The 23,361-nt window shown below is 48.1% G+C and overlaps 1 protein-coding gene across 2 annotated transcripts in view; it reads right to left on the reverse strand.

Annotated features, from left to right (window-relative positions):
* PCGF3 (polycomb group ring finger 3) overlaps positions 1-23,361 on the reverse strand; it is a 66,940-nt gene that overhangs the window by 22,177 nt on the left and 21,402 nt on the right. For both annotated transcript variants that reach the window (XM_014832180.3, XM_014832182.3), the window contains exons 4-6: positions 17,451-17,568; positions 15,756-15,852; positions 9,580-9,635 (exon numbers count right to left, since the gene is read on the reverse strand). In XM_014832180.3, the coding sequence (XP_014687666.1) occupies positions 9,580-9,635; positions 15,756-15,852; positions 17,451-17,559 (262 nt within the window). In that variant the 5' untranslated portion in view covers positions 17,560-17,568. The remainder of the gene's footprint in view (positions 1-9,579; positions 9,636-15,755; positions 15,853-17,450; positions 17,569-23,361) is intronic.

Below are 23,361 nucleotides of genomic sequence, written 5' to 3' on the forward strand. Positions count from 1 at the left end.
GTGGTCAGCACACCAGCCACCGAGTGGGCGCTGGGCCCAGGTGGTGAGAGGACAGGACGAGGCTGGACCCCTGCACGTTCCGGGGAACGGCCGATTCCGTGACAAGGCAGCTACCTACTGCCTTTCAGTAGAAGTCCCACCCATGTGACTCAAGGGCTCACCTCCAGATGAGGAAGCAACTAGTCAGCTCAGGGCCACACAGCAGGCAGCACAGGAAATCTAGACCTAAGCTGCCGAAACCAACGACCCATAACCACTGTGTGAACAGGATGGATCCCTGAGCAGCTTACCCAGGGACGCGCCCTGTCTCCATGAGCTCGGAGGGAGCAGGAACACCCCATCCCTTCCAGGACCTACACAGACACTGTGAGAGGCCCGACTGTGCAGGAACGAACCAACGCATGTGGCAACGGCCTCAGATGGAAACGAGGGCCACCTCTCAGTGCTGAAGAGCTGCGGGCTGGCCCCGGGTGACATCAGAGACTGGAACCAAAGATTAGCCTGGAAAATTTGGGATCACCTTGAAATAATACTTTACATAATCACATAAAAGCCAGCTCAGGAGCCCAGGCCTGAAACGCACTGACTGGCAGTGCGAGGCCGTTCCTATGGTTCTCCAGAAAGGGTGGTGATGTTTAACCTAACAGCCTCACAGATCCACGCAAAAGAAGGACTTCACATCCAACGGGGAAATGGTGCAGCTTCAAACACCTTGTTTTAATTCTCATTTCTTTAATTTTCACCTATCAGAATGAAAAAGCATTGAAAATAACAATACTCAAGGTCAGGTGTAGAAATGATAATTGGGGTACCTTTTCAGAAAGGTAATTTGGCCATATATATGAAAAACATTTAAAAACTTAACTGCTGACCCAAAAGTTCTGCTAGTAATCTATCCTAAGGAAATAAACAGGCAAGTCCCTAAGGAGATATGAATCCAGATGTTGATGCAGCCTTATGGAGAACACTGAACTACCAGAAACAATTTAAAAGCCAAATGTCCAACAGGGCCTGGGCCAATCAGCAGAGCTGACCTCCCGGCTGACCACGTGCCAGCTTCAAACTGCCCCAGCAGACACTTCCAGATGAGGCCAACAGAGCCTCAGAATCCTTCTCAACACTCCACTTGAGATGCCACTACCATCCACTACTGACAGAGTCAACAGGCAAGATGAATCTTATTGGCTACCTGGGAGAGCAGTGTGAGCCATTTATTCAGTGGAATCCTTTGCAGCCATTAAAGAAGATGATATGGATCATATCTATCGACATGGAGCAAGCACTACAACATATTGCTTTGATAAAGACAGATTACATAGCATTATAGAAAAAATGTGATCTCATTTTTTGTAAAAATTAAATGTTACAATAGTGGTTTGACTAAGATGTTATGGGAATTCAGGGGAGGGAGAAAAGGCTTATAAAAAGTAACAGTGCGCTGGGCACTGAATCCATCCACGTCATCCACTGTCCTGACAAACTGAAAAGAGAGACCACACGATCATCGCCACGGATGCAGAAGCAGCGTTTGACAGAATCCAGCATCCACTCCTGACGCGCTGAGCACCTCCTGCTAATGGAGGCACGCACAGGAGCCCTCAGCTAGCCTCACACGCAGCGGTGGGAGACCGGTCGCTTCCCCCCAGGGTCGGGAACCAGACAGGATGTCCACTCGCACCACTGGGATCCAACATCACACTGAGAGCTCTAGCCCGGGGGTCCCAACATTTTCTGTCATGAAACAGGGAATCAGGATTTGTAAGCTAAAGGGCAAAACTGAGATACTACATAGGCATTTACGTAACAAGAAATAAAACTAATTTTCTAATTGATGAAATTGAAATACATGTACATAAAATGCCCATAAGCACATCTATGGGATGCACTGTTGCCATTATTACTTTGAACACTGTTATCTGTAATATCAATTAAGAAGAAACATAAAAGTTCATTTCACTTACACATAAGCGTATGTGTCTGTCTGTGCATGTAATATGTACATAAGCATCATATCAGATGCATTGTTGCCATTATTACTTTGAACACTGTTATCTGTAATATTAAGAAGAAAAATAAAAGTTTTAAATTGACCTTCTCCTATTCCTTCGCTGACGCTCTTCCATTTTTTATGTAGATCCAGGTTTCCCATCTGTATCATTTTCCTTCTCTCTGAAGAACTTTTAACATTTCTTGAAGGCAGGTCTACTGGCTACAAATTTTGTCTGAGAAAGTCTTCATTTCTCCTTCACTTCTGGAGAGAATTTTGCAGGGTACAGAATTCCAGGCTGGTGGTCTTTCTCTCAACACTTTACGTATCTCACTGCACTCTCTCTTGCCTGCACGGTTTCTGAGAAGTCGCATGCAATTCTTACCTTTGCTCCTCTGTGGGTAAGGTGTTTTTCCCTCTGGCTTCTTTCAGGATTTTTTATCTTTGATTTTGTGTGGTTTGAGAGTGCTACGCCTGGGTGTAGCTTTTTTTGGCATTTATCCTGCTTGGTGTTCTCGGAGCTTCCTGGCTCTGTGGTTTGGTGACTGACATTAATTTGGGGAAATTCAGTCATTATGGTTTCAAATGTTTCTTCTCTTTCTCCTGTTCCACAACCTTTTGTGGTCATCCACAGTCCTTGGGTACTCTGTTCTGGTTCTTTCCAGTCTGTTCTCCTGGCTTTTTAGTTGTGGGGTTTCTCTCGAGATGTCCTCAAGCTCAGAGGTCCTTTGCTCAGCCGTGTCCAGTCTGACGAGTCCATCGGAGGCACTCTTCATTTCTGTTGCAGTTTTTCATCTCTAGCATTTCTTTTCGGTTCATTCTTAGGATTTCCACTCTCTGCTCACATTGCTCCTGTGCTCTGGCATGCCGTCTGCTTCTTCCATCAGAGCCCTTAGCATAGTAATCACAAGTGTCTTAAGTTCCTGGTCTGACGATTCCAGCACCCCTGCCATGCCTGGTTCTGATGCTTGCTCTGTCTCTTCAAACTGCATTTCCTCACTTTTGTGTGCCTTATGATGTTTTCTTGGCAGCCAGGTAAAAGGAACTGCTGTAAAGAGGCCTTTATTAATCTAGTGAGGTGTGGGGGTGAGAACGCATCCCGTGGCCCTGGATTAGTGCCCATCGTTCCCACGTGGACTGCACAGCCTGTACCTCTGACGGTGCACTGCCTCAGTGCTTCTCAGCTATTGCTCCTGAGGTGGGACAGGATGTCTAGAGCCGACGGGAGTTGGGTCTTTCCTTCCAAGGCAGTCAGGCTCTGAGAATAGCCAGCAGGTTAGGTTCTGGTTAAGCAGTTTCCTCGGAGGACAGGCCTTGTTCAGAACAGCGTGCTCTGGACTACTTCAGAATGGCTCCTCTCCCCTCCCATGCAAGAAGCAGGAGGGGCTTTTTCTCTGATATTTTCTGTGAGAACCTAGCCATGCTCCTGGAGGTAAATCTCACAATACTGTGGGGAACCCCACGACTGACTCCCCCTGCAGGTTTTAACTCTCAGTTGTCCACACAGAGCCCCCAGCAGTTCCTCTACTGCAGGTCAGGTTTTCCTGCCCAGGCTCTGGTTCCCGTGGAGGTTCCTGCCCAAGCCTCTGCTCTGGGAAGCCAGGACTCCCTGTATCCGCTGTCAGTCTCTCTGGTCTCGGGGGTAGTGGTTTGCCCTGAGTCCACCCTCTTCAGTCTAAGAAGAGTTGTTGAATTTTCAGTCTGTTCGGCTCTTTACCTGTTGTTAAGGCACAGTGGCAACTTGCAAGCGCCTTACATAAGGAGCCAGAAACAGGAAGCCATGAAATTCAAAACATAGTAATAATAATTGAGCACGATTTTTTGTAATATAGGATACTAATGAGAAGGATGGACTCCTTTTGGGGGGATAACATTTGTTAAAATGGGGTTAAAGGTTGGTGTTCCTTATCACCAAAACTGACTGCATGAATTTCATCTTTGAAACGCCCCTCACACGGTGATATCGGCCTCAGTGCACGAGCACAGGGTTTCATTGAGCACGAATGTCACTCAGAAGGCACTCGTGGAATTCCACTCAGTCCTTCTCTTGGTATTTGTCTTTGATCCTGCGTTCCAGGCCACGTCGGTCACTTCCCACTGAGGGGGAGACGGAAGCCCCTCGGCTGCACAGGTGAATGAGCTGGAAGCATGGAAACTGCCTCTGAACTTGCATGGAGGTCCAAACCCTGCTGGGCTTGTAGCCAGAGCTCAGAAAGTCAGTCAGCTGAGTCTGTGTGGGGCTGGGGGCCTCGCCTCGCCTTTTAACTCAGACAGCACGGGGTGTCTGTAAGGCAGTCTGACAGTACTTGTAACTCCAGCAATACCAGCTCTTGTTGAAATGACTTTATTACAGTATAAGTTGTGCAATAAGTATTGTTTTACCTTATGATATTAGGCTGAATTAATTAAGAAACATTATCAGGTCTTTAGCAAAAGCTAATTTCCAAAACCATTCAGTGTTTGATGTAGTACTTAAAAGTGCTTTTTTTTTGCCGAGGAAGATTCGCCCTGAGCTCACATTGGTGCTGGTCTTTCTCTATTTTGTATGTGGGTCGCCACCACAGCATGGCTGCTGATGAACCTGGGCCACTGAAGTGGAGCACACCAAACTTAACCACTAGGTCACAGGGCCAGCCCTGAAAGGTGCTTCTTTCCATTCAGAAAAACTTCAATCTGCCCTTAGCTCAGAAAAAAAAAGCACAAAAAAACAACCATCGTGAAGGCATCGAAAAACAACCATGCTGTGTGGCAGGGCGAGTCAGGGTATTCAGCAGTCTTTTGTCCTGACGAAGCTCGTATAGCTGATGACGGTACATCCACACAGGTGGAGAAGGCTACCATTGGCACTACTGACTCAATAACATATGAAAATTCAAGTGTTTTCTGCAAAGCACCTGCTGATGAACAATACAACGAGCTTTATAAACACCTTACATTTTCACAAGCTTGGTTAATTTGTCCAACTAAGCCTTTTCCTGATCCACACAAATTTTTACCACTGTTGGTTGTAACACGCCTTAGCAGATTCCACTTCAGGTTGTATTTCAACTCCTTTGAAAATACTTTCGCCTGTAGCTGCTCCATGTAGACAGCCCACAGAGGCTACGTCGGCAGTTGCTTCAAACTCACCGAGGACACAACTGAGCAGCATCGGAGACCTCAAGAGCCAAGGGAAACCACTCAGATCATCTGCCTTGTTGTTCAACTGACTATTGATGTTGCTTCTAACAGACTCAGCCCCCAAGCAACTGTCCTCACTGAGGCTAATGGTCTCAGACAAGCTCATTTTCTCTGAACGTATTTCTTTAGTTGCTGCAATCAGACTTATCAATAGTAAAGGATTGTCCTAGTTTGGCAAACAAATAAGCCAATCAGAAACTTACTTTATTGCAGGCTTATATTCGTTTTTTACTTTTGTGAAGAAATTCTACTGTGATGAAATATTCAATTACAAATTTTCTTTTTTTTTTTTAAAGATTTTAGTTTTTCCTTTTTCTCCCCAAAGTCCCCCAGTACATAGTTGCATATTCTTAGTTGTGGGTCTTTCTGGTTGTGGCATGTGGGACGCTGCCTCAGTGTGGTCTGATGAGCAATGCCGTGTCCGCGCCCAGGATTCAAACCGACAAAACACTGGGCCGCCTGCAGCAGAGCGCACAAACTTAACCACTCGGCCACGGGGCCAGCCCCGTCAATTACAAATTTTCAATTCTTTCTAAATGCTGCTTCCCTTTAAGTTGGGAATATTGTGTGTTCGGTCTGGTAATGCCAACACATACTATATCCTTTTATTTTAGCACAGCAGTGGTGTCACTGCAAGATAAACACGATGCTTTGCCGGCTAACAATGACCATTCAATAAGAGAGCTATCCATACTTCTCTGTGGCTTAAAAGTGCAACATCTGAAGCCCACACTTCTCTATTTTCCTTGTTTTGACAGGATGGGTGTGTAATGGTAATAAAAAAAAGCCTTGAAACAGTAATATGCACAGCTCTTGAAATGCTGTCAAGCTATAGCTGTCACCGACATTTGTGGCGTGCTGAACAGCAGTGTGAAGCAACGAGAGTACCCATGTGGTCTGTTGCAAATGCTCAATTCTGCCATTGTCGTGTGAAAACAAACAGTACGTCAATGAATGAGCATGGCTCATTCTAACAAAACTAATTATGGATGACAAAATTTCAATTCATATAATTTTCACATGTCACAAAGTACTATTTTTTCTTTGAATTTTTTCAACTACTTAAAAATGTAAAAAAATTCTTGGCTCATGAGCCACATAAAGATAGGCAGTGGGCCAGAGCTGGTCTGTGGCCTGTCGTTGTCAGCTCCTGTTCTAGCCAATGCGAAGAGGCAAGAGAAAGAAAGAAAAATGCAGATGCCTTGGCCAAGTGATTCTACTTTCAGAAAAAAGACAAGAGATGTATTCATCCACATCCACAGAAGCACGCAGAAGGATATCCCCTGCACACTCCTGCCTTTTGTTAAAGCAAAGAAGAGAAGCACCTTAAGTATCCGTCAGGAGAGGGCCAGGAAACGAGCAGAATGGAGCCTATGCAGCTGTGACCAGGGCGAGAGCAGAGCACCTCCACATCACGCTGGTGAGAGAGGCAAGCAGCGAAAGTGTGAAGGGAAAAAAGGGAGGTGGTGGTGTAATATTAAAAAAGAGATAATTTGATACATTTTATTGATAAAGATGTCTCTGGGCAGATAGCTTTTTTAAAACTATAAAAACAAAAGGAAACAACAAACAACCGAAAAACTAATTTTTCACCAAAAAGGTCTCATCTACAAGGGAAGAGAAAAGCAGAGTCAGCCAGCAGCCTGCTGGATTCAGAGAGACGCTGATTTTTATTTTCCAGGGTCCTTGAGAGCAGAGTGGGATCAGGAAGGAGGGGTTATGGTCATCCTCCAGGAGACACGCCTGCACCCCCAGCTCGCTGCTGTCTCACGATCGCACAACATGGTGGACGTGCTCTGGGTTATTTGGAGAACCAGGAAGAGGCCCCCATGCTGAGCAATCAGCATTACAATGTTGGCACAACAAGGAAAACCAAGGAAACTGCGGACAGCCTGCATCACGAACACAGTCATGAGGGGGTGGCACAGTGGCATAGTTGGTAAGTCCACGTGCTCTGCTTCAGTGGCCCAGGGTTCATGGGTTCAGACCCCTGGCACAGACCTACATACTGCTCATCAAGCCATGCTGTGGCAGAAACCTACATATAAAATAGAGGAAGATGGGCACAGATGTTAGCTCAGCAACAATCTTCCTCAAGCAAAAAGAAGATTGGAAAGAGATGTTAGTCAGGGCCAATCTTCCTCACCAAAAACAAAAAGCAAAAACCACAGTCATGCTGTTAAAGATTTCAAAGTTACAATAACCTTTTAAAGAGCAACAAACGACTGAAAGTCTGAGAAATAGAGAAATGAAGTGTTTGTCTCTGCAGAAAAGACACTGGCCTGCAGGCAGCGCTTGGCAACCTTCAGGTCAGTGTGCACTTGGAGAACTCCCCATTTCTTCATGTTACGGTAGAGCTGACGGCCACCACGCTGGACAGTTATCAAGGTGAACCAACAGCGTGTGTGCTCCTGCTGCACAGGAACAAATGACTTGTCCAGGAAGTCAGGAGGCTCTTTACGCTGGCCCCAGCTTCTTCCTAAGCAAAGCTCCATTAAAGATTGTCCCGAGCACCTGCACACTGACTGCTGGCCTTGAGACACCACTGTGCACCGAGGGACACCTGGGCTCTGTGGGGAAGTGGCTGCACAGAGGCAGGGTTGACAAGACGAGCCTAGACCCTGCCTGAACTGGAAAGCAAGGCCACCCTGACTGCCTGGGTTATGTCAGAGGGACCCAGGAGCCCATGTGACAAGTGCCCGCTGGCCACAGATGGGAGGACTTGAGCTTCAGAAAGGACAGTAACTGCAATAAACTGAGATCATGTAAATGTTTAAACCCACCTAAGTGACTGAGGCTGGCGCGGCTAGTAAACCAAACTTGTTATTTTGTAAACAGAAAGGAAACACTCAAGCATTTGTTCTGCTTTTTGTACAAACTGGACCTCAGGGAGACCAAGCAATGAAGTGTGTCTGTGGAGGTACTCCCTCCAACAAAGGAGCAGGACCGAGAGAACGGGGCAGCAGCTCTGCTGCCTGTAGTTATGGATTTAAGCTCTGGGGGTGTATGACTGCTGGGACGACACAAGAGACGGGGTGACAGCATCTGTGCAGGTGGAAGAACCACCTAGAAGTGGGCTTGCTGGAAACACCGACCAGAACCCAATCAGGCCTCCCGACCCATGTCTGGCAGGAACGGGAAGTCCTCCCAAGTCCAGACTTGCAGACCCGAGGGGCCAAGAGGGCACAGAGCAGCCAGCCCGAGGGCAGACCTGATGTGGTCCTAACTGAAAACAACTAAACCAACAAAACCCCAAAGATGCGGCGTTCACGGGATGGCTCAACCTCTCGGCGCTGACTGGATATTTGATGCTAGGGAGATACCACTATTTTCTTAGATTTATAAAGGTGTTTGGTCGTGTCTTTTAAGAAGAATCCCTATCTCTGAGGATACAAATGGCAACATTTACAGATGAAATAACAGGTATGGGGTGGGGGGCGCAGACAAAGGAGGATTCACCACGAGCTGACACCTGCTGGAGCTGGGAATAAACACACGGGCTCTCTACTCGATTCTGCCAACTTATGCAGTTTAAATATTCTACAGTAATTTTTTTAAGGTATCAGTATTTTATTTTGATACATTGTCTTTTCCCAAGACCAAAAAACTTTCAAGATATCAAAAGATGATTGATTCTATTTACATTTACTCAGGAAATTTTAAATTCTTCTTGTATGAATAAATTCTGTGAACAGTGAGAGAAGATAACAATATTATTCCTTCAGATATGTATTAAAGGCTAGATATAATATCTACTTATCTAAAGCAGTGAGCTGTATTTTAAATTATAACCCCCTTCGGAAACATAACAATGAGATGCAGCCCAAATGAACTCTTAACGTATCTTATCTTTGAAAGAAAGTGTGCCTACGTGGCACGCACTGCCACACCAGTCCACCCTGACACCGAATGGAACTCTGAGACCGATGTCCCTCTGTCCCTCTCTCCTCCCCTTATCACCACCCCCACAAAGGAGGGCTGTGACAGTCTCAGTGTTCAGAACTGGGGAAGTTTTAAAAAGAGTGGCTGTTTCCACTTTCAGGATATTTGCAGCACATAATACTCCTTTTTAATTCTCAATGAGATCTGACCTAAATACAGGTACACTTCATAGACACACTGGTTAGTGGCTTCCCCTCTGTGTGAGCATGAGGGGGAGGCCGCCCTTGCCCCTGCTGTGCCCCCACCATCCAAACAACGGCTGGCATGCACAACACAGGCGCCAGTGCCTCCTGAAGGAAGGAGCAGATGAGTGGAGGACACGGGAGGGACCACAAATGAGATGCCAGTGTATTCAAGCAGGGACAGCAAGATGGGGCTGCTGCCAAAGAGACCTCTCATCGGGGCCACCCGAGAGACGCGCTGAGGCCGCGTGGCAGACTTAGGGATCCAAGCAGATATCTGATACTTACCTTCTTGGAGGCCTGGAACCAACTTGTAAACAATATCCTGCATGGTTCTGTCATGCCTGGCAAAAAGAACAGAACAGGTGGGGTTAGCTGGAAATGTCAATTCTATAATGCTCACACATTTCCATTTAACAACGTCAAACTCCACAATCACTAATTTGGAGTTCTCATTGCATTTTGCTTCTAGTTTGCACTAAAAAAAATGTGCTATCAAAAGTTACATATGATCTAAATTAATGCATCGTTTAACTTAGGTTCTAGCTGCTTGTGAATATTTCAAATGATGATGACACAGACAACACCCTCATGGAGACCCGCAACCTCTCCTTGCTGGACTTTCAAGTTCCAATGACGTTAGGCTTTGAAAGTTTCCAGTGACGAGTGTGCCCGAGGTGCGCCAGACCTCAGACTTCCCTGACCATGATCCACACTAAGAAATGCACTTCACGTCATAACACTCACATTTACCTGGACATACAGATAACGCACATGCACACAGAAGCATTATAAAACACGGCTGACCTTCAGCGCACAGGACACCCTCAGCAGTTCCCACTGTTACTTCTGCTGGCTTTTTGTAAAGCTTGTTTGACCCCCAGGAGAGGCCGCTGGGCTGAACCACTCTTACAGAACTCAACATCTGGGTCCCACAAGCGACCATGCCAGGCCCCACCCACCTGGCCAAGGACCCAGGGGCTCAGAGTGGAGGGTGTGGGGAGCTCTCCTTAGGGAGGGTGTGAGCGGGCAGAACAGAACAGTGCATGCATGTCTCCTGATGTCCAGCCACCCCCAGGCTTGCGGGTGGCAGCCCTTTGAAACAGAGGCCACTTCTTCGCAGCTTTCACGTTTACACTCCAAGCTGCAGGCCACAGACCCTCTCACTTCTTTCCCTGTTCCATGTTCTCCACCAGGCCCACATGGGAAAAGCCCTAGGCTATAAGACGAGGCCTGGGAAGTGCAGAGCTGCCTCACCGATCTACCAGATCCTGCAGGCTCGGTCTGGCATCCGTATGCGGCCAGTCCTGCTCGGCACCATCCCACCTCCTGAGTCCTGAACCAGGCCCCACTGCTCTGCCCCGCCTGATGGCCCTCTCACTCTGTCCCAGCCCAAAGCTGGAGGCCGGTCCCCTGAGGCAACCAATGGGAGGCCGTGGCAGGTATGGCTGTGTCAGGAACAAGGCTCTGAGTCAACCTCAGAGTTGGTGCCAGGATGGGTAAAAGGACCACCCTGGCCAGTGCAGTTCCAGGCAGAGCCTGAAAGCAAGGAGTAAGGGACAGGATCACTGGGAAAGAGCCGCCCTGGAGGCCTGGGGCCCAGAGCAGGCCTCAGGGCTAAGCATCTCCACCCAGCTCTGGTGCCTCTGCCTCTCTGGCCCTGGTCACTGCACAAGGAAAAGGCGGGGCCCGCCCCTCCTGACCCAAGCTGCAGACTGCTGAGGCCCGTGCACCTGGCGGCTCCACTCCGCAGGCCTTCTTTCTCTCTGTGCTAGCAAGCTAGGCCAGGCCTGTGCTGACAGCGTCTCACACGGCTCAAAGGGATTCAGCGCTCCAGACAGCCCTGCCTGTCCCAGAGCCAGCGCAGGGAGAGAAGGGAAGCAGCCTCCACAGCTTCCCCCACCAGCATGACGCCCCTTACCACCACCTGCCCTTAGTGGTTCACACCGGGAAAGCCCCCCAGCTCTGGCCAACAATTAGTACCCAGAATACGTAAAGTATTTCTTCAGAGCAGAATAAAACAAAGAACTCAGTAGAAAAATGACGTAACATGTGAACAGCCACCTCCCAGAAGCCTGAATGGCTGGGTAACATTTGGGAAGAGGCCTGGGCTCAATGATAACCAGGGTGACAGGACAAGACACCCTCCAGGGCCACCACGGGGCAAAAGCTAACACCTGGCCATTCAAGTCCAGGTGAGAATGCAGTGCAAGGGCCCCCCGGCCATGAGGGTGGGAGAACACACTGTCCCTACCCCAGGAGGGCTCAGGAATGCACGTGTCTCCACCCTGACACTCCGCTTCCGGCAAAGGCCGAGGGGAGAAGCCCGTGCAGGGGAGCCCACACTGGACAGCCCCTAACATTCACCTGCAACACAGCATGATGGACAGTGGGCCTCCTCCCGGGGACGCTGTGGGCCGCGGCTCCACACTCACAGAGACTTGTCCAGACAACTGGCCGAGTCACGGGCAAGGCACCCAGGAACCCAGCTGGCAGAACCCACTGTAGAAAGCGGAGAATGGGGAGGCCCAGCCGTGTCATCTGGGCCAGAGGGCTGCAAACGCAGAGAAGACTGCCCTGAGGGGAGGGGCTCCTGGGCCTGGTGGTTTCCACTTCCTGACCAGAGCTGTTTCTCTTTGAGGTGCTTTAAGCTGCTCATGCATTTTTTTTAAAGTTAATTTTTATTGAGGTAATGATAGGTTACAATCTTGTGAAATTTCAGCTGTACATTATTGTTTGTCAGTCGTGTTGTAGGTGCACTCCTTTACCCTTTGTAACTACCCCCCATCCCCCCTTTCCCCTGGTAGCCACTAATCTGTTCTCTTTGTCTGCATTTTTAAATTCCTCATATGAGTGAAGTCATAGAGATTGTCCTTCTCTACCTGGCTTATTTCACTTAACATAATTCCCTTAAGGTCCATCCATGTTGTTGTAAATGGGACGATTTTATTCTTTTTTATGGCTGAGTAGTATTCCATTGTACATATATACCACATCTTCTTTATCCAATCATCTGTTGATGGGCACTAAGGTTGCTTTCATGTCTTGGCTATTGTAAATAATGCTGCAATGAACATTGGGGTATATGAGTCTCTCTAAATTGCTGACGTCAAGTTCTCTGGATAGATACTCAGTAGTGGAATAGCTGGATCATATGGTAGTTCTATTTTTAATTTTTTGAGGAATCTCCATACTGTTTTCCATAGTGGCTGCACTAGTTTGCATTCCCACCAGCAGTGTATGAGGGTTCCTTTTTCTCCACAGCCTCTCCAACATTTGTTACTTTTTGTTTTGGTTATTTTTGCCATTCTAATGGGTGTAAGGTGATATCTTAGTGTAGTTTTGATTTGCATTTGCATTTCCCTGCTGATCAGTGATTATGAACATCTTTTCATGTGCCTATTGGCCATCTGTATATCTTCTTTGGAGAAATGTCTGTTCATGTCTCTTGCCCATTTTTTGATCGGGTTGCTTGATTTTTTTGTTGTTGAGTTGTGTGAGTTCTTTATATATTATGGAGATTAACCTTTTGTTGGATAAATGACTTGCAAGTATTTTTTCCTAATTACTGGGTTGTTTTTTTGTTTCAATCCTGTTTTCCCTTGCCTTGAAGAAGCTCTTTAGTCTGATGAAGTCCCATTTGTTTATTCTTTCTATTGTGTCTCTTGTCCGAGAAGACATGGTGTCCAAAAAGATCCTTTTAATAGTGATGTCAAAGAGTGTACTGCCTACATTTTCCTCTAGAAGCCTTACAGTTTCAGGTCTTACCTTTAGGTCTTTGATCCATTTAGAGTTTATTTTTGTGAATGGTGAAAAAGAATGGTCAATTTTCATTCTTTTACATGTGGCTCTCCAGTTTTCCTAGCACCATCTGTTGAAAAGACTTTCTTTTCTCCATTGTATGCCCTCAGCTCCTTTGTCAAAGATTAGCTGTCCACAGATGCGTGGTTTTATTTCTGGGCTTTCAATTCTGTTCCATTGATCTGTGCATCTGTTTTTGTACCAGTACCATGCTGTTTTGATTACTGTGGCTTTGTAGCATGTTTTGAAGTCAGGGACTGTGATGCCTCCAGCTTTGTTCTTTTTTCTCAGGATTGCTTTAGCAATTCAGGGTCTTTTGTTGCCCCATATGAATTTTAGGATTCTTTGTTCTAAGAATGTCATTGGGATTCTGATTGGGATTGCATTGAATCTGTAGATTGCTTTAGGTAGTATGGACATTGTAACTATATTCTTCCAATCCATGTGCATGGAATGTCTTTCCATCTCTTTATGTCGTCATCCATTTCTTTCAGGAAAGCCTAGTAGTTTTCATTGTATAAGTCTTTCACTTCCTTAGTTAAATTCACCCCAAGGTATTTTATTCTATTTGTTGTGATTGTGATGGTATTGTGTTCTTGAGTTCTCTTTCTGTTAGTTCATTATTAGAGTATAGAAATGCTACTGATTTATGTAAGTTGATTTTATACCTGCAACTTTGCTGTAGTTGTTGATTATTTCTAAAAGTTTTCTGATGGATTCTTTGGGATTTTCTACATATAAGATCATGTCGTCTGCAAACAGCAAGAGTTTCACTTCTTCCCTCCCTATTTGGATTCCTTCTATTCCTTTCTCTTGCCTAATTGCTCTGGCCAAAACCTCCAGTACTATGCTAAATAAGAGTGGTGATAGAGGGCATCCTTGTCTCATTCCTGTTCTCAGGGGGACGGCACTCAGTTTTTGCCCACTGAGTATGATGTTGGCTGTGGGTTTGTCATATATGGCCTTTATTATGTTAAGATAATTTCCTTCTATCCCCATTTGTTCAGAGTTTTTATCATAAATGGCTGTTGGATCTTGTCAAGGGCTTTCTCTGCATCTATTGAGATGATCATGTGGTTTTTATTCCTCAGTTTGTTGATGTGGTGTATCACGTTGATTGATTTGTGGATGTTGAACTATCCCTCTGTCCCTGATATGAATCCCACTTGATCACGATGTATGGTCCTTTTGATGAATTGCTGAATTTGGCTTGCCAAAATTTTGTTGAGAATTTTTGCATCTATGTTCATCAGTGATATTGGCCTGTAGTTCCCCTTTTTTGTGCTGTCCTTGTCAGGCTTTGGCATTAGTGTGATGTTGGCCTTGTGGAATGGGTTAGGAAGTGTTCCATCCTCCCTAATTTTTTGGAATAGCTTGAAAAGGATAGGTAGTAAATCCTCTCTCAAAGTTTGGTAGAATTCCCCAGGAAAGCCATCTGGTCCTGGGGTTTTATTCTTTGGGATGCTTTTGATTGCTGTTTCAATCTCTTTCCTTGTGATTGGTCTGTTCAAATTGTCTGCTTCTTGACTAAGCTTTGGGAGATTGTAGGAGTCCAAGAATTTATCCATTTCCTCTAGGTTATCCATTTTGTTTGCATACAGTTTTTCATAGTATTCTCTTATAATCCGTTGTATTTCTGTGGAGTCTGTTTTTATTTATCCTCTTTCATTTCTGATTTTGTTTATTTGAGCATTCTCTCTTCTTTTCTTTGTAAGCCTGGCTAGGGGTTTGTCAATTTTATTTATCTTCTCAAAGAACCAGCTCTTTGTTTCATTGATCCTTTCTATTGCCTTTTTTGTTTCAATAGCATTTATTTCTACTCTGATTTTTATTATTTCTCTCCTGCTGACTTTGGCTTTGTTTTTCTTCTTTCTCTAATTCAGTTAGGGGTAATTTGAGATTGCTTATTTGGGATTTTTCTTGTTTGTTAAGGTGTGCCTGTATTGCAACGAATTTCCTTCTTAATTCAGCTTTTGCTGTATCCCATAATGTTCACATATTTTTAAACTCTTCTGTGTGCACAATGTATTTCACACTTTAAGGAGTGAACACACAAATATGCCTCTCTTCCTTCAAAACTTGTCTGCGGACCCACTCTGCTCCTCTCATGTGATGTGGGGAGCACTTCACTTCCTTTAGAATGGCCCCAAATCTGGAAGTCACATAAATCGGCCTAAGAGCCGCATGCCAGCACCTCCTGCCTTCCTTGGCCTGACCCCCAGGTCAGGGCTGTGTCAATTCCTCCTGACCCTCCCTCAGAAATGGCACAGCCTTGGAGGGGGTCCAGTCTCCATGAGACCCAAGCAGGCAGCACAGGGCAGGAGAGCCCTGGCCACAGGGAGCAAGATTCATGCCACAGGCAAGGAGCAACAGTGCCCCGGCCCATTCATTCCTGGGCAGAAAGGCAGCTCCAGGGGCTGCCTTCAGAGGAAACTGTAGTCACTTCAGTGTAAAACTAGTGAAATCCAGCTGGGTCCTGAGGTTTCTCAAGCGGTTCAATGTGAGCAAATACTGCTGGAACAGGCAGGAACAGCCTGGCACTCCTGTCTGATGTGGGGGGCAGGGCCACTGCGTGTGGTCACGGGGGCCCTCAGCCCAGACAAGCCACTGACAAAGTCGAGGACCACAGATATGACGCTGGGGACTGGTGTGGACGCACTTACCCGATGTACTGCAGCGGGTGGCTCTGGTGGATGACAATCCTACATGTGGGGCAGGTGTTATTCTCCTCCAGATACTTGACCAGGCAACTCCGACAGACTGTTGGCAAAGCACATTCATGTCAGAAAACCACCCCAGAATCAAGGTGCTGACATCCCGTCAGGCTCGGCACACATCCAGGCCGCAGCAGACACCCACCCTGTGGGTGCTCAAGAAAACAACAGACAACTGCTCAGGCAACTGCCTCACTGATCACCTTGAGGCTCAGGAATAAGGGAAGAGAAACCCAAGCAAGGAGAAGCTGTCTGGAGGTCAAGAGCTGAGAAATCAGCAGGACACACTTTCAGTGTCTCGTCCAAATGTCACCACAGGAGCCAAGAGTTAAAATTTTTATAAGTTAGCCTAAAGGATCACAAAATTTTCTTTGTGCAACAAAATCAAATAAAATTCAATGAAAATAACATAAAAGTATGTCCGCTGAAATCTAAAAATACAATTAACTTTAAAACAAAAGTTCTATCAAAATTGGCAAATATTTTATTTTCTAAAGTGAAAAATAGAGATAAAAAATCATTTGTGTTAGAGGTCGGCCCAGTGGTGCAGCAGTTAAGTGCGCACATTCTGCTTCGGCGGCCTGGGGTTCACCGGTTCAGATCCCGGGTGTGGACATGGCACTGCTTGGCAAGCCATGCTATGGTAGGCATCCCACATATAAAGTAGAGGAAGATGGGCACGGTTGCTAGCTCAGGGCCAGCCTTGCTCAGCAAAATGAGGGGGATTGTCAGCAGATGTTAGCTCAGAGCTAATCTTCCTCAAAAAAAAAAAAAAAAATCATTTGTTAGAGGTAATCATTTTACTTTAAAGATCCCATCTAAAGAATGTGCTCCTCAGCAATCAACAGGCACACTTCTCACTGGCATTCTCCACCATCCTCACACGATAACTAAGTGCCAAGGCAAACAATGCTATCTCCCTGTAGATTGAGGTGGTGCTTAAAAAAGAAAAAAGTTCAACTCTAGCCTTCTAGAAATCAAAACACAGGCTTATCAGCCTTGAGGAGCAGACCACCAGATTCCTGTCTAAAAAGTGTAAGAAATTCATTCAGAAATTTTAAAAAGAAGCATTTTTGCCAAGTAGAAATGAATATTCTGTCATACCACAGTCACCAGTTTAGCTCTTATATAGAAATAACTAAGTTTTTCCTGTATTCAGCTTTCTTAAATGATATCTCTACTGAAGTTACCCACAGTATTTTTAACTTGAAATGATCTTTCCGATTTATCTTCAAGATGATCTTTATTCCTGTTCCTGTGTCCTGCTCTGTGCTTCAGCTAACAGTTTTTGGCAAAAGAGCACATGATCAAAAACTGTCAGAGGTCACGTTCGGAATATCCTGAACGTAAACGTATGCACACTCGGTCACCACACAGACACACACAGAGCTGTCAAAGGCCACGTTCTAGAACATCCTGAACGTAAACGTATGCAGACACTCGGTCACCACACACACAGAGCTGTCAGAGGTCACGTTCTAGAACATCCTGAACGTAAACGTATGCAGACACTCGGTCACCACACACACAGAGCTGTCAGAGGTCACGTTCTAGAACATCCTGCACATACACGCATGCACACTCGGTCACCACATACACACACACAGCTGTCAAAGGCCACATTCTAGAACATCCCACACGTACACGTGTGCAGACACTCGGTCACTGTGGTTGCGTCGATGAGATATCCACTGCACAGGCGGCAGGTGATGTGGGCATTTATGTCCCAGAGTTTAATCTTTCTGGTCAACATCTTTGGCTTCTACAAGAGAAAAACACACATTAATTAACATTTGAAATACTCTGATGTGTTTCATCAAAGGTTCAGATTCAGCAAAAATCAGTTATAGTATATCCCTGCCACAGGAGAGCTCACCATGAGGGTGGAGGCTGGCACCACACCCAGGCCAGGTCCAAGTCATGTATTCTGTGAGCTCGACATGCTGCTGCTGCCCCTTAACCACCCACGGCACTGTCCCCGTTCTGAGCCACCCGACCCTCTCCTCCTGCTCAGGACTGAGCAGAGGCGAGCTGGTGAGGGAGGTGTGTAAAGCTGGAGGAGGAGAGGCCAGGGGGAGAAGGCAGGCCTGGAATGCAGACCTGGCAGCAGGGGTGATGGCCGCGCTGGGTCTGGGGCAGGAAGCTAAGGGGTCTGCTGGAGTTTCTGGCTCCTCCATGAAGCTGCCGAGAGGAGTGCCCACAGGTGAGCAGGTGAGGTCCACTGGCTCCCTGAAGGCCCCAGTGGCCCCAGGCGAACCTGAACCAGGAACAAAGTCCCTGACGAAGCCTCAACAAGGAGAAATGGATGGCTGATAAGATACATAATGGTGCTCAACCCACGGATACGCCAAGACTCGCAGACCAAAGCAGGCGTCGTTCTGACATCGGAAAAGATGGGGAAGTCCAGCTCCAGTACCAACAAGGCCTGAGGAAGTGGGCAGCCAGGGGGCTGCCAGCCACCATGTGCCACACTGAACACAAGCAGTTCCATTTCTAGAAATTTATCTTAACAACCAGGCAAGTTCAAAAGATGTTCACTGAAATTGTTTAAAATGGCAAAACACAGAAAACCACCACCAAGCACTGGTGAAGAGATATCATTATTCAACCGGCAGAGGCTCCAGACCCTCCTCCCCTCCCCTCTGCCCTGTTCAAGGGAAATCCAAGCAGCCCCCCAGGACCCTGCCCACCCCGAGCCTCAGTAGCCTCTTGGCCCAGCAAAGCTCAGGCCAGAACTGGAGGCACACAGAGCTCCTGGCTCCGATGGGGAGGCATGGGAGCACCAAGGCCTCCATTACCCTCTCTCTTATCCTATGGGACGCTGGTGAGCACACAGCACGGCACTGTCAAAGTCCAAACGTCTGCACCAGGATGCCACACACTGTCTCCGCCTCTGGGCGGGGCTGCCTGCTCCTGCTCTGTCTCTTTCAGAACTGATGCAGCTTTAACTGCCTCTCCTACTAGAACCCAGGCTCCACAAGCTCAGGGTTTTGTCGTCGCATCTCCTGAGCCTAATACAATGCTGTGCCCAGAGGAAAGACAGCTCCTGAAGACGTCCACAGCCGACCTCAAAACCTGTGTCACCTCACATGGCAAAAGGTCCCTGAGATAGGAGATGGTCCCGGAGTACCCGGATTACCCTGTCATCATCGGGTCTCTATAAGGGGCAGGCAGGAGGGTCAGAGCCAGCGAGAGATGGGAGATGCACTGCTGGCCTGAAGGTGAGGTCACGAGCCAAGGATGTGGGCGCCCCTAGAAGATGGAAAAGACCATGTCCAGTAGTTTTGCTGCAAGCATTCTGCTGCATAAATAACTGGTAGTAAGCCTGTTTTGCCATAAAAGAGAAAATCACGAAAAACAAAAGAGGGACATTAACTAAAAAGTACAGACTGAAACATGAAAAATGAGGCACAAAAAAAGACTCAGTAGCAAAATACAAAATACTGGGATACATTTAAAACGTGGATATGCAGACCCACGGCAACACTGTACAAGGAACTGATTTTATTTGTACGCGTGGATTGTACCTAGTAGCACTTGTCTCTGTTCTACAGAAAACGTGGGTTCAACTCTGCACCCTCAAAGAGGAGGCCCTGGGCCCGCTTTCTCCAATGGAGTGTGCTTCAAACCAGAAACCAAGTCTTGGGGCAGATCCTCGTCATCTGGCAGCCGGACAAAGTCATCAATGACGTCGCTGACTGGAAGAAATGTACCAATTTCAGACCACCAGCACCGCCATATCCACTTGTCACCACACAGACCACTGTGAGGGCCAAGATTCACATCATATTAAGATGGGAGTAACTGCGAGAACTTCATCAATGGAGAAATGAAACGACAATGACAAAACCCTCAATCAGTTATTTCATCTTTTGTGGCAAAACTGCATGCAGCCAATTAGTTACACAGTGAAAATGTGGCAAAGATGCTTCTGGCGAAACTGCCTCAAACCAGAAAAGAGAAGTGATGGCTCCTACCCTAACCCTCCAGAAGGAGCCGGCCCTGCCAACACCTCAACTTCAGCCCTGTGAGGCCCATTTTGGAGTCTGACCCTCAGAACGTCTGATAACGCATTTATGTGGCTTTAGCCATGAAGTCCGTGGTCATCGGTTGCAGGAGCAGCAGGAAACCAGCACACACGCCACAGAAACCAGGCCTCCCATGAACACCCACCAGGTGAAGGCTCTCAAAGCAGGCCTTCCGACAGAAGTGGCACCGAGACCGGAAACAGACTCTCCAGGACGCCAGAGTCCAAGGCAGAAAGGGGCCGACGGCGTCACCCAAGGTGGCTGGCCGCACAGCAAGTGTGGGCAGAGATGGCCAGCCAGATAGTGGCCACAGTGAATACGGCTCACAGGTGGCGGGCAAGGACACTCACTATTCAGGGCTACTGAAACAAGGGAAAGCAACCCACTCGGAGGACTTCAGCACTTCCATCTGGAAGAGGTACGAGGGCAAGAACGCCAGCCGTGCCTGCCACCGCAGCATGGGGTTGGGGCCGGCCAGGGCTTCACGGCAGACGAGGAAGCGCAGAACCTGGAGGGGAGGGGCAATCAGGAGACCAAATCGTCACCCACACTGAAACCCATCAGAATCAAGGAACTATCAGAGCGAACTAATGCATTCGTCAAGACCACCAGACTAAACTCATGTGCAAAAGCGAAGTGCACCTCCAAACCAGCAAAACACTCCCAAGTTCTCGTAGGAAGTAAGATATGAAGCAGACACTGCTGGCTGCTCACCCAAATCTCTCCTCCTCCCCTTAACAGCAGGCGTGAGCTGCCACATGGTCCCCGTCAGAGATGACCCCTCCCACCTCCCTCGCAGCGAGGTGTGTCTATGCGGGGGCGGGGGGTCACTGCTGTCACTAGTATTTTAGGAAAGATGAAATGGAACTCGGTGGAACATTCTAACAGGCTCCTTAGGCCAAAGGGGCCAGCTAGCTAACTCCACAGGGAACAATCTCAGGTGACAAAGCCGCACAAGCCCTGAGCCCACGTGGGTCTGCACATCTTCACAAAGTGCTTGCGCTGAGGTGCCCAGCCAGGTAACTCTGACCTTCTGGGATCTATCTCAGCAAAGAAGGGCCCAGCACCGCCTTATGGAGCAGGAAATTAAAGGAGATAACCTAAGAGAAGAGAAACCCTAGAATCATTCCCAAGCAGAGCAGAGCAGAAAACCTGAGAGCAGCAACTTGGAAACATCCTCCTGTGAGCTGCTGAAGCCCAGGGTGTGATGTCCACTCCCTGGCCCTCACCAAGGGCTGCAGCTGTGTCCTCAGTCCTCTACTGAGCAGCTGTTTACACACTGGCCACTAAGAATTTGAGGATGTGCTCAGCAACGTGCAAGTATGCTTATCACATAGTAAGACACTCAGCAATAAAACGTCTTCCCAACCACGAAATAACTGAATCACCAAACCAAAACTACAGCCAAAACAAACTCTAAAAGCTCACTGGCACAGACAGGCATCTGGCCCCTCAGCGGGAATCAGGGCCCGCGTCTCCTCTGCGGGAATCAGGGCCCACGTCTCCTCTGTGGGAATCAGGGTCTGCGTCTCCTCTGCGGCAATCAGGGCCTGCGTCTCCCCTGTGGGAATCAGAGCCCGCGTCTCCTCTGCGGCAATCAGGGTCTGCGTCTCCCTTGTGAGAATCAGGGCCTGCGTCTCCTCTGTGGGAATCAGGGCCTGCGTCTCCCCTGTGGGAATCAGGGCCCGCGTCTCCTCTGTGGGAATCAGGGCCCGCGTCTCCTCTATGGGAATCAGGGCCCGCGTCTCCTCTGTGGGAATCAGGGTCTGCGTCTCCTCTGTGGGAATCAGGGCCCACGTCTCCTCTATGGGAATCAGGGTCTGCGTCTCCTCTGCAGGAATCAGGGCCTGCGTCTCCCCTGTGGGAATCAGGGTCTGCGTCTCCTCTGTGGGAATCAGGGTCTGCGTCTCATGTGTGGGAATCAGGGTCTGCGTCTCCCTTGTGAGAATCAGGGTCTGCGTCTCATGTGTGGGAATCAGGGTCTGCGTCTCCCTTGTGAGAATCAGGGTCTGCATCTCATGTGTGGGAATCAGGGTCTGCGTCTCCTCTGCGGGAATCAAGGCCTGCATCTCCTTAGTGGGAATCAGGGACTGTGTCTCCTGTGTGGGGTCTGTGTCTCCCTTGTGTGAATCAGGGTCTGCGTCTCCTTTGCAGGAATCAGCATCTGCGTCTCCTTCCTCATGAGCAGGGTCTGAGTCTCCTTTGCTGGCATCAGTGTCAGTGTGAAGTCATGTTTAGTGGGTAGGTGGGTCTATAGACATAGATGTGTATGTGCATGTGAGTGTGGACTGACACCCTTTTCTCAGCTCTGTCTGCTGGGAGCGCCTGCTCCCTGGTAGCCCCAGGATCTGGTGTACACACCACTGTCCATGAGCAAGCAGGGGTGCCTGGAAAAGGGGCTGACCCAGGGCTGGGCAAGAAACAGAACCTGGAGGGCCCACTGTGCTCAGAAGCTCCACTGGCCCCACCACGGACAAGTAGAGCATCATGATACTTAGTGACTGTCATCAGGCTAATAGATGGAATCATATTATAATCAGCAGAATAACACCAAAGCCCACGAGACCACACCAAGACAGACAGACAAACAAGAAACACTCTTCCTTACAGAAGAACGTGAGCTGACAAACGTGGCAGGAACGCTCCAGGTAGAAAACCATTATCCACGACAAGACCTGCAGGGAGACTTACTCAGAATCATCAACGGATGCTAAAGAGCACTGAGACTCAGCTGAGGAAGAGAAGATTCATAAAGTCTCAGAGTGTCCCCCAACCAGACACGTCTCAGCCACAAAGGGAGAGTGGACCTCAGGGTAGAGAAACCTCTCAGACATCACTTACTGAGCGACCAGGTGACACCCAGGCAGGGACCAGAAGGACAACATGTATGCCTCCTGGCATCACACTGCAAAGGACTCCCGCCAAAAGGGCACACCCAGTCTCACTCCCAGGAAACACCAGACAAGCCCTGTGAGGCAGGTCACTTTTCAACACCATTAGGGTCATAAAAGACAAGGAAAGACGGAGAGACAGGCTGCCGGAGCACAGCGCCTGGCTGTGGGCTGGCCCAGACCCGCCTAGAAAAGGGGGCCTCAGTCCATTGACCACTCATATTTGGAGACAAGACTGGCCTGTCCCCCTGGCCCAGACTGCCAGTTCTGCCCATGCTAGGAACTCAACACTGGACCCCCATGGCCAGCCACCCTCCTGTCCTCAGGCACATGAGGAGGGGTACGCAGGAAGAACAAGTGCCCACTGTCACCAACACTGTGGCAGAGTCGTATCCCTGGGGCTCCTGTGCTCAGTAGCCCTGCACAGCACTGGACATTGGCACTGGACACCGGACAGGCTTTCTGTCCTGAGCCCTCTGCAAACTGCAACTGCCAGCAAAGCCCGAGGCGCCCTCCTCCCCAGTCTGTCTCACAGACGCTTCATAGGAAGCAGACAGAGGACCAGAAGCACCAGGAACCTTCGGAGGTGACAGTGAACACAGCCGTGCAAACCCTGTGACCCCCCACGTCGTGGCT

This window comes from Equus asinus, chromosome 3 (genome assembly GCF_041296235.1).
Source record: "Equus asinus isolate D_3611 breed Donkey chromosome 3, EquAss-T2T_v2, whole genome shotgun sequence".
Classification (NCBI taxonomy): Eukaryota; Metazoa; Chordata; class Mammalia; order Perissodactyla; family Equidae; genus Equus; species Equus asinus.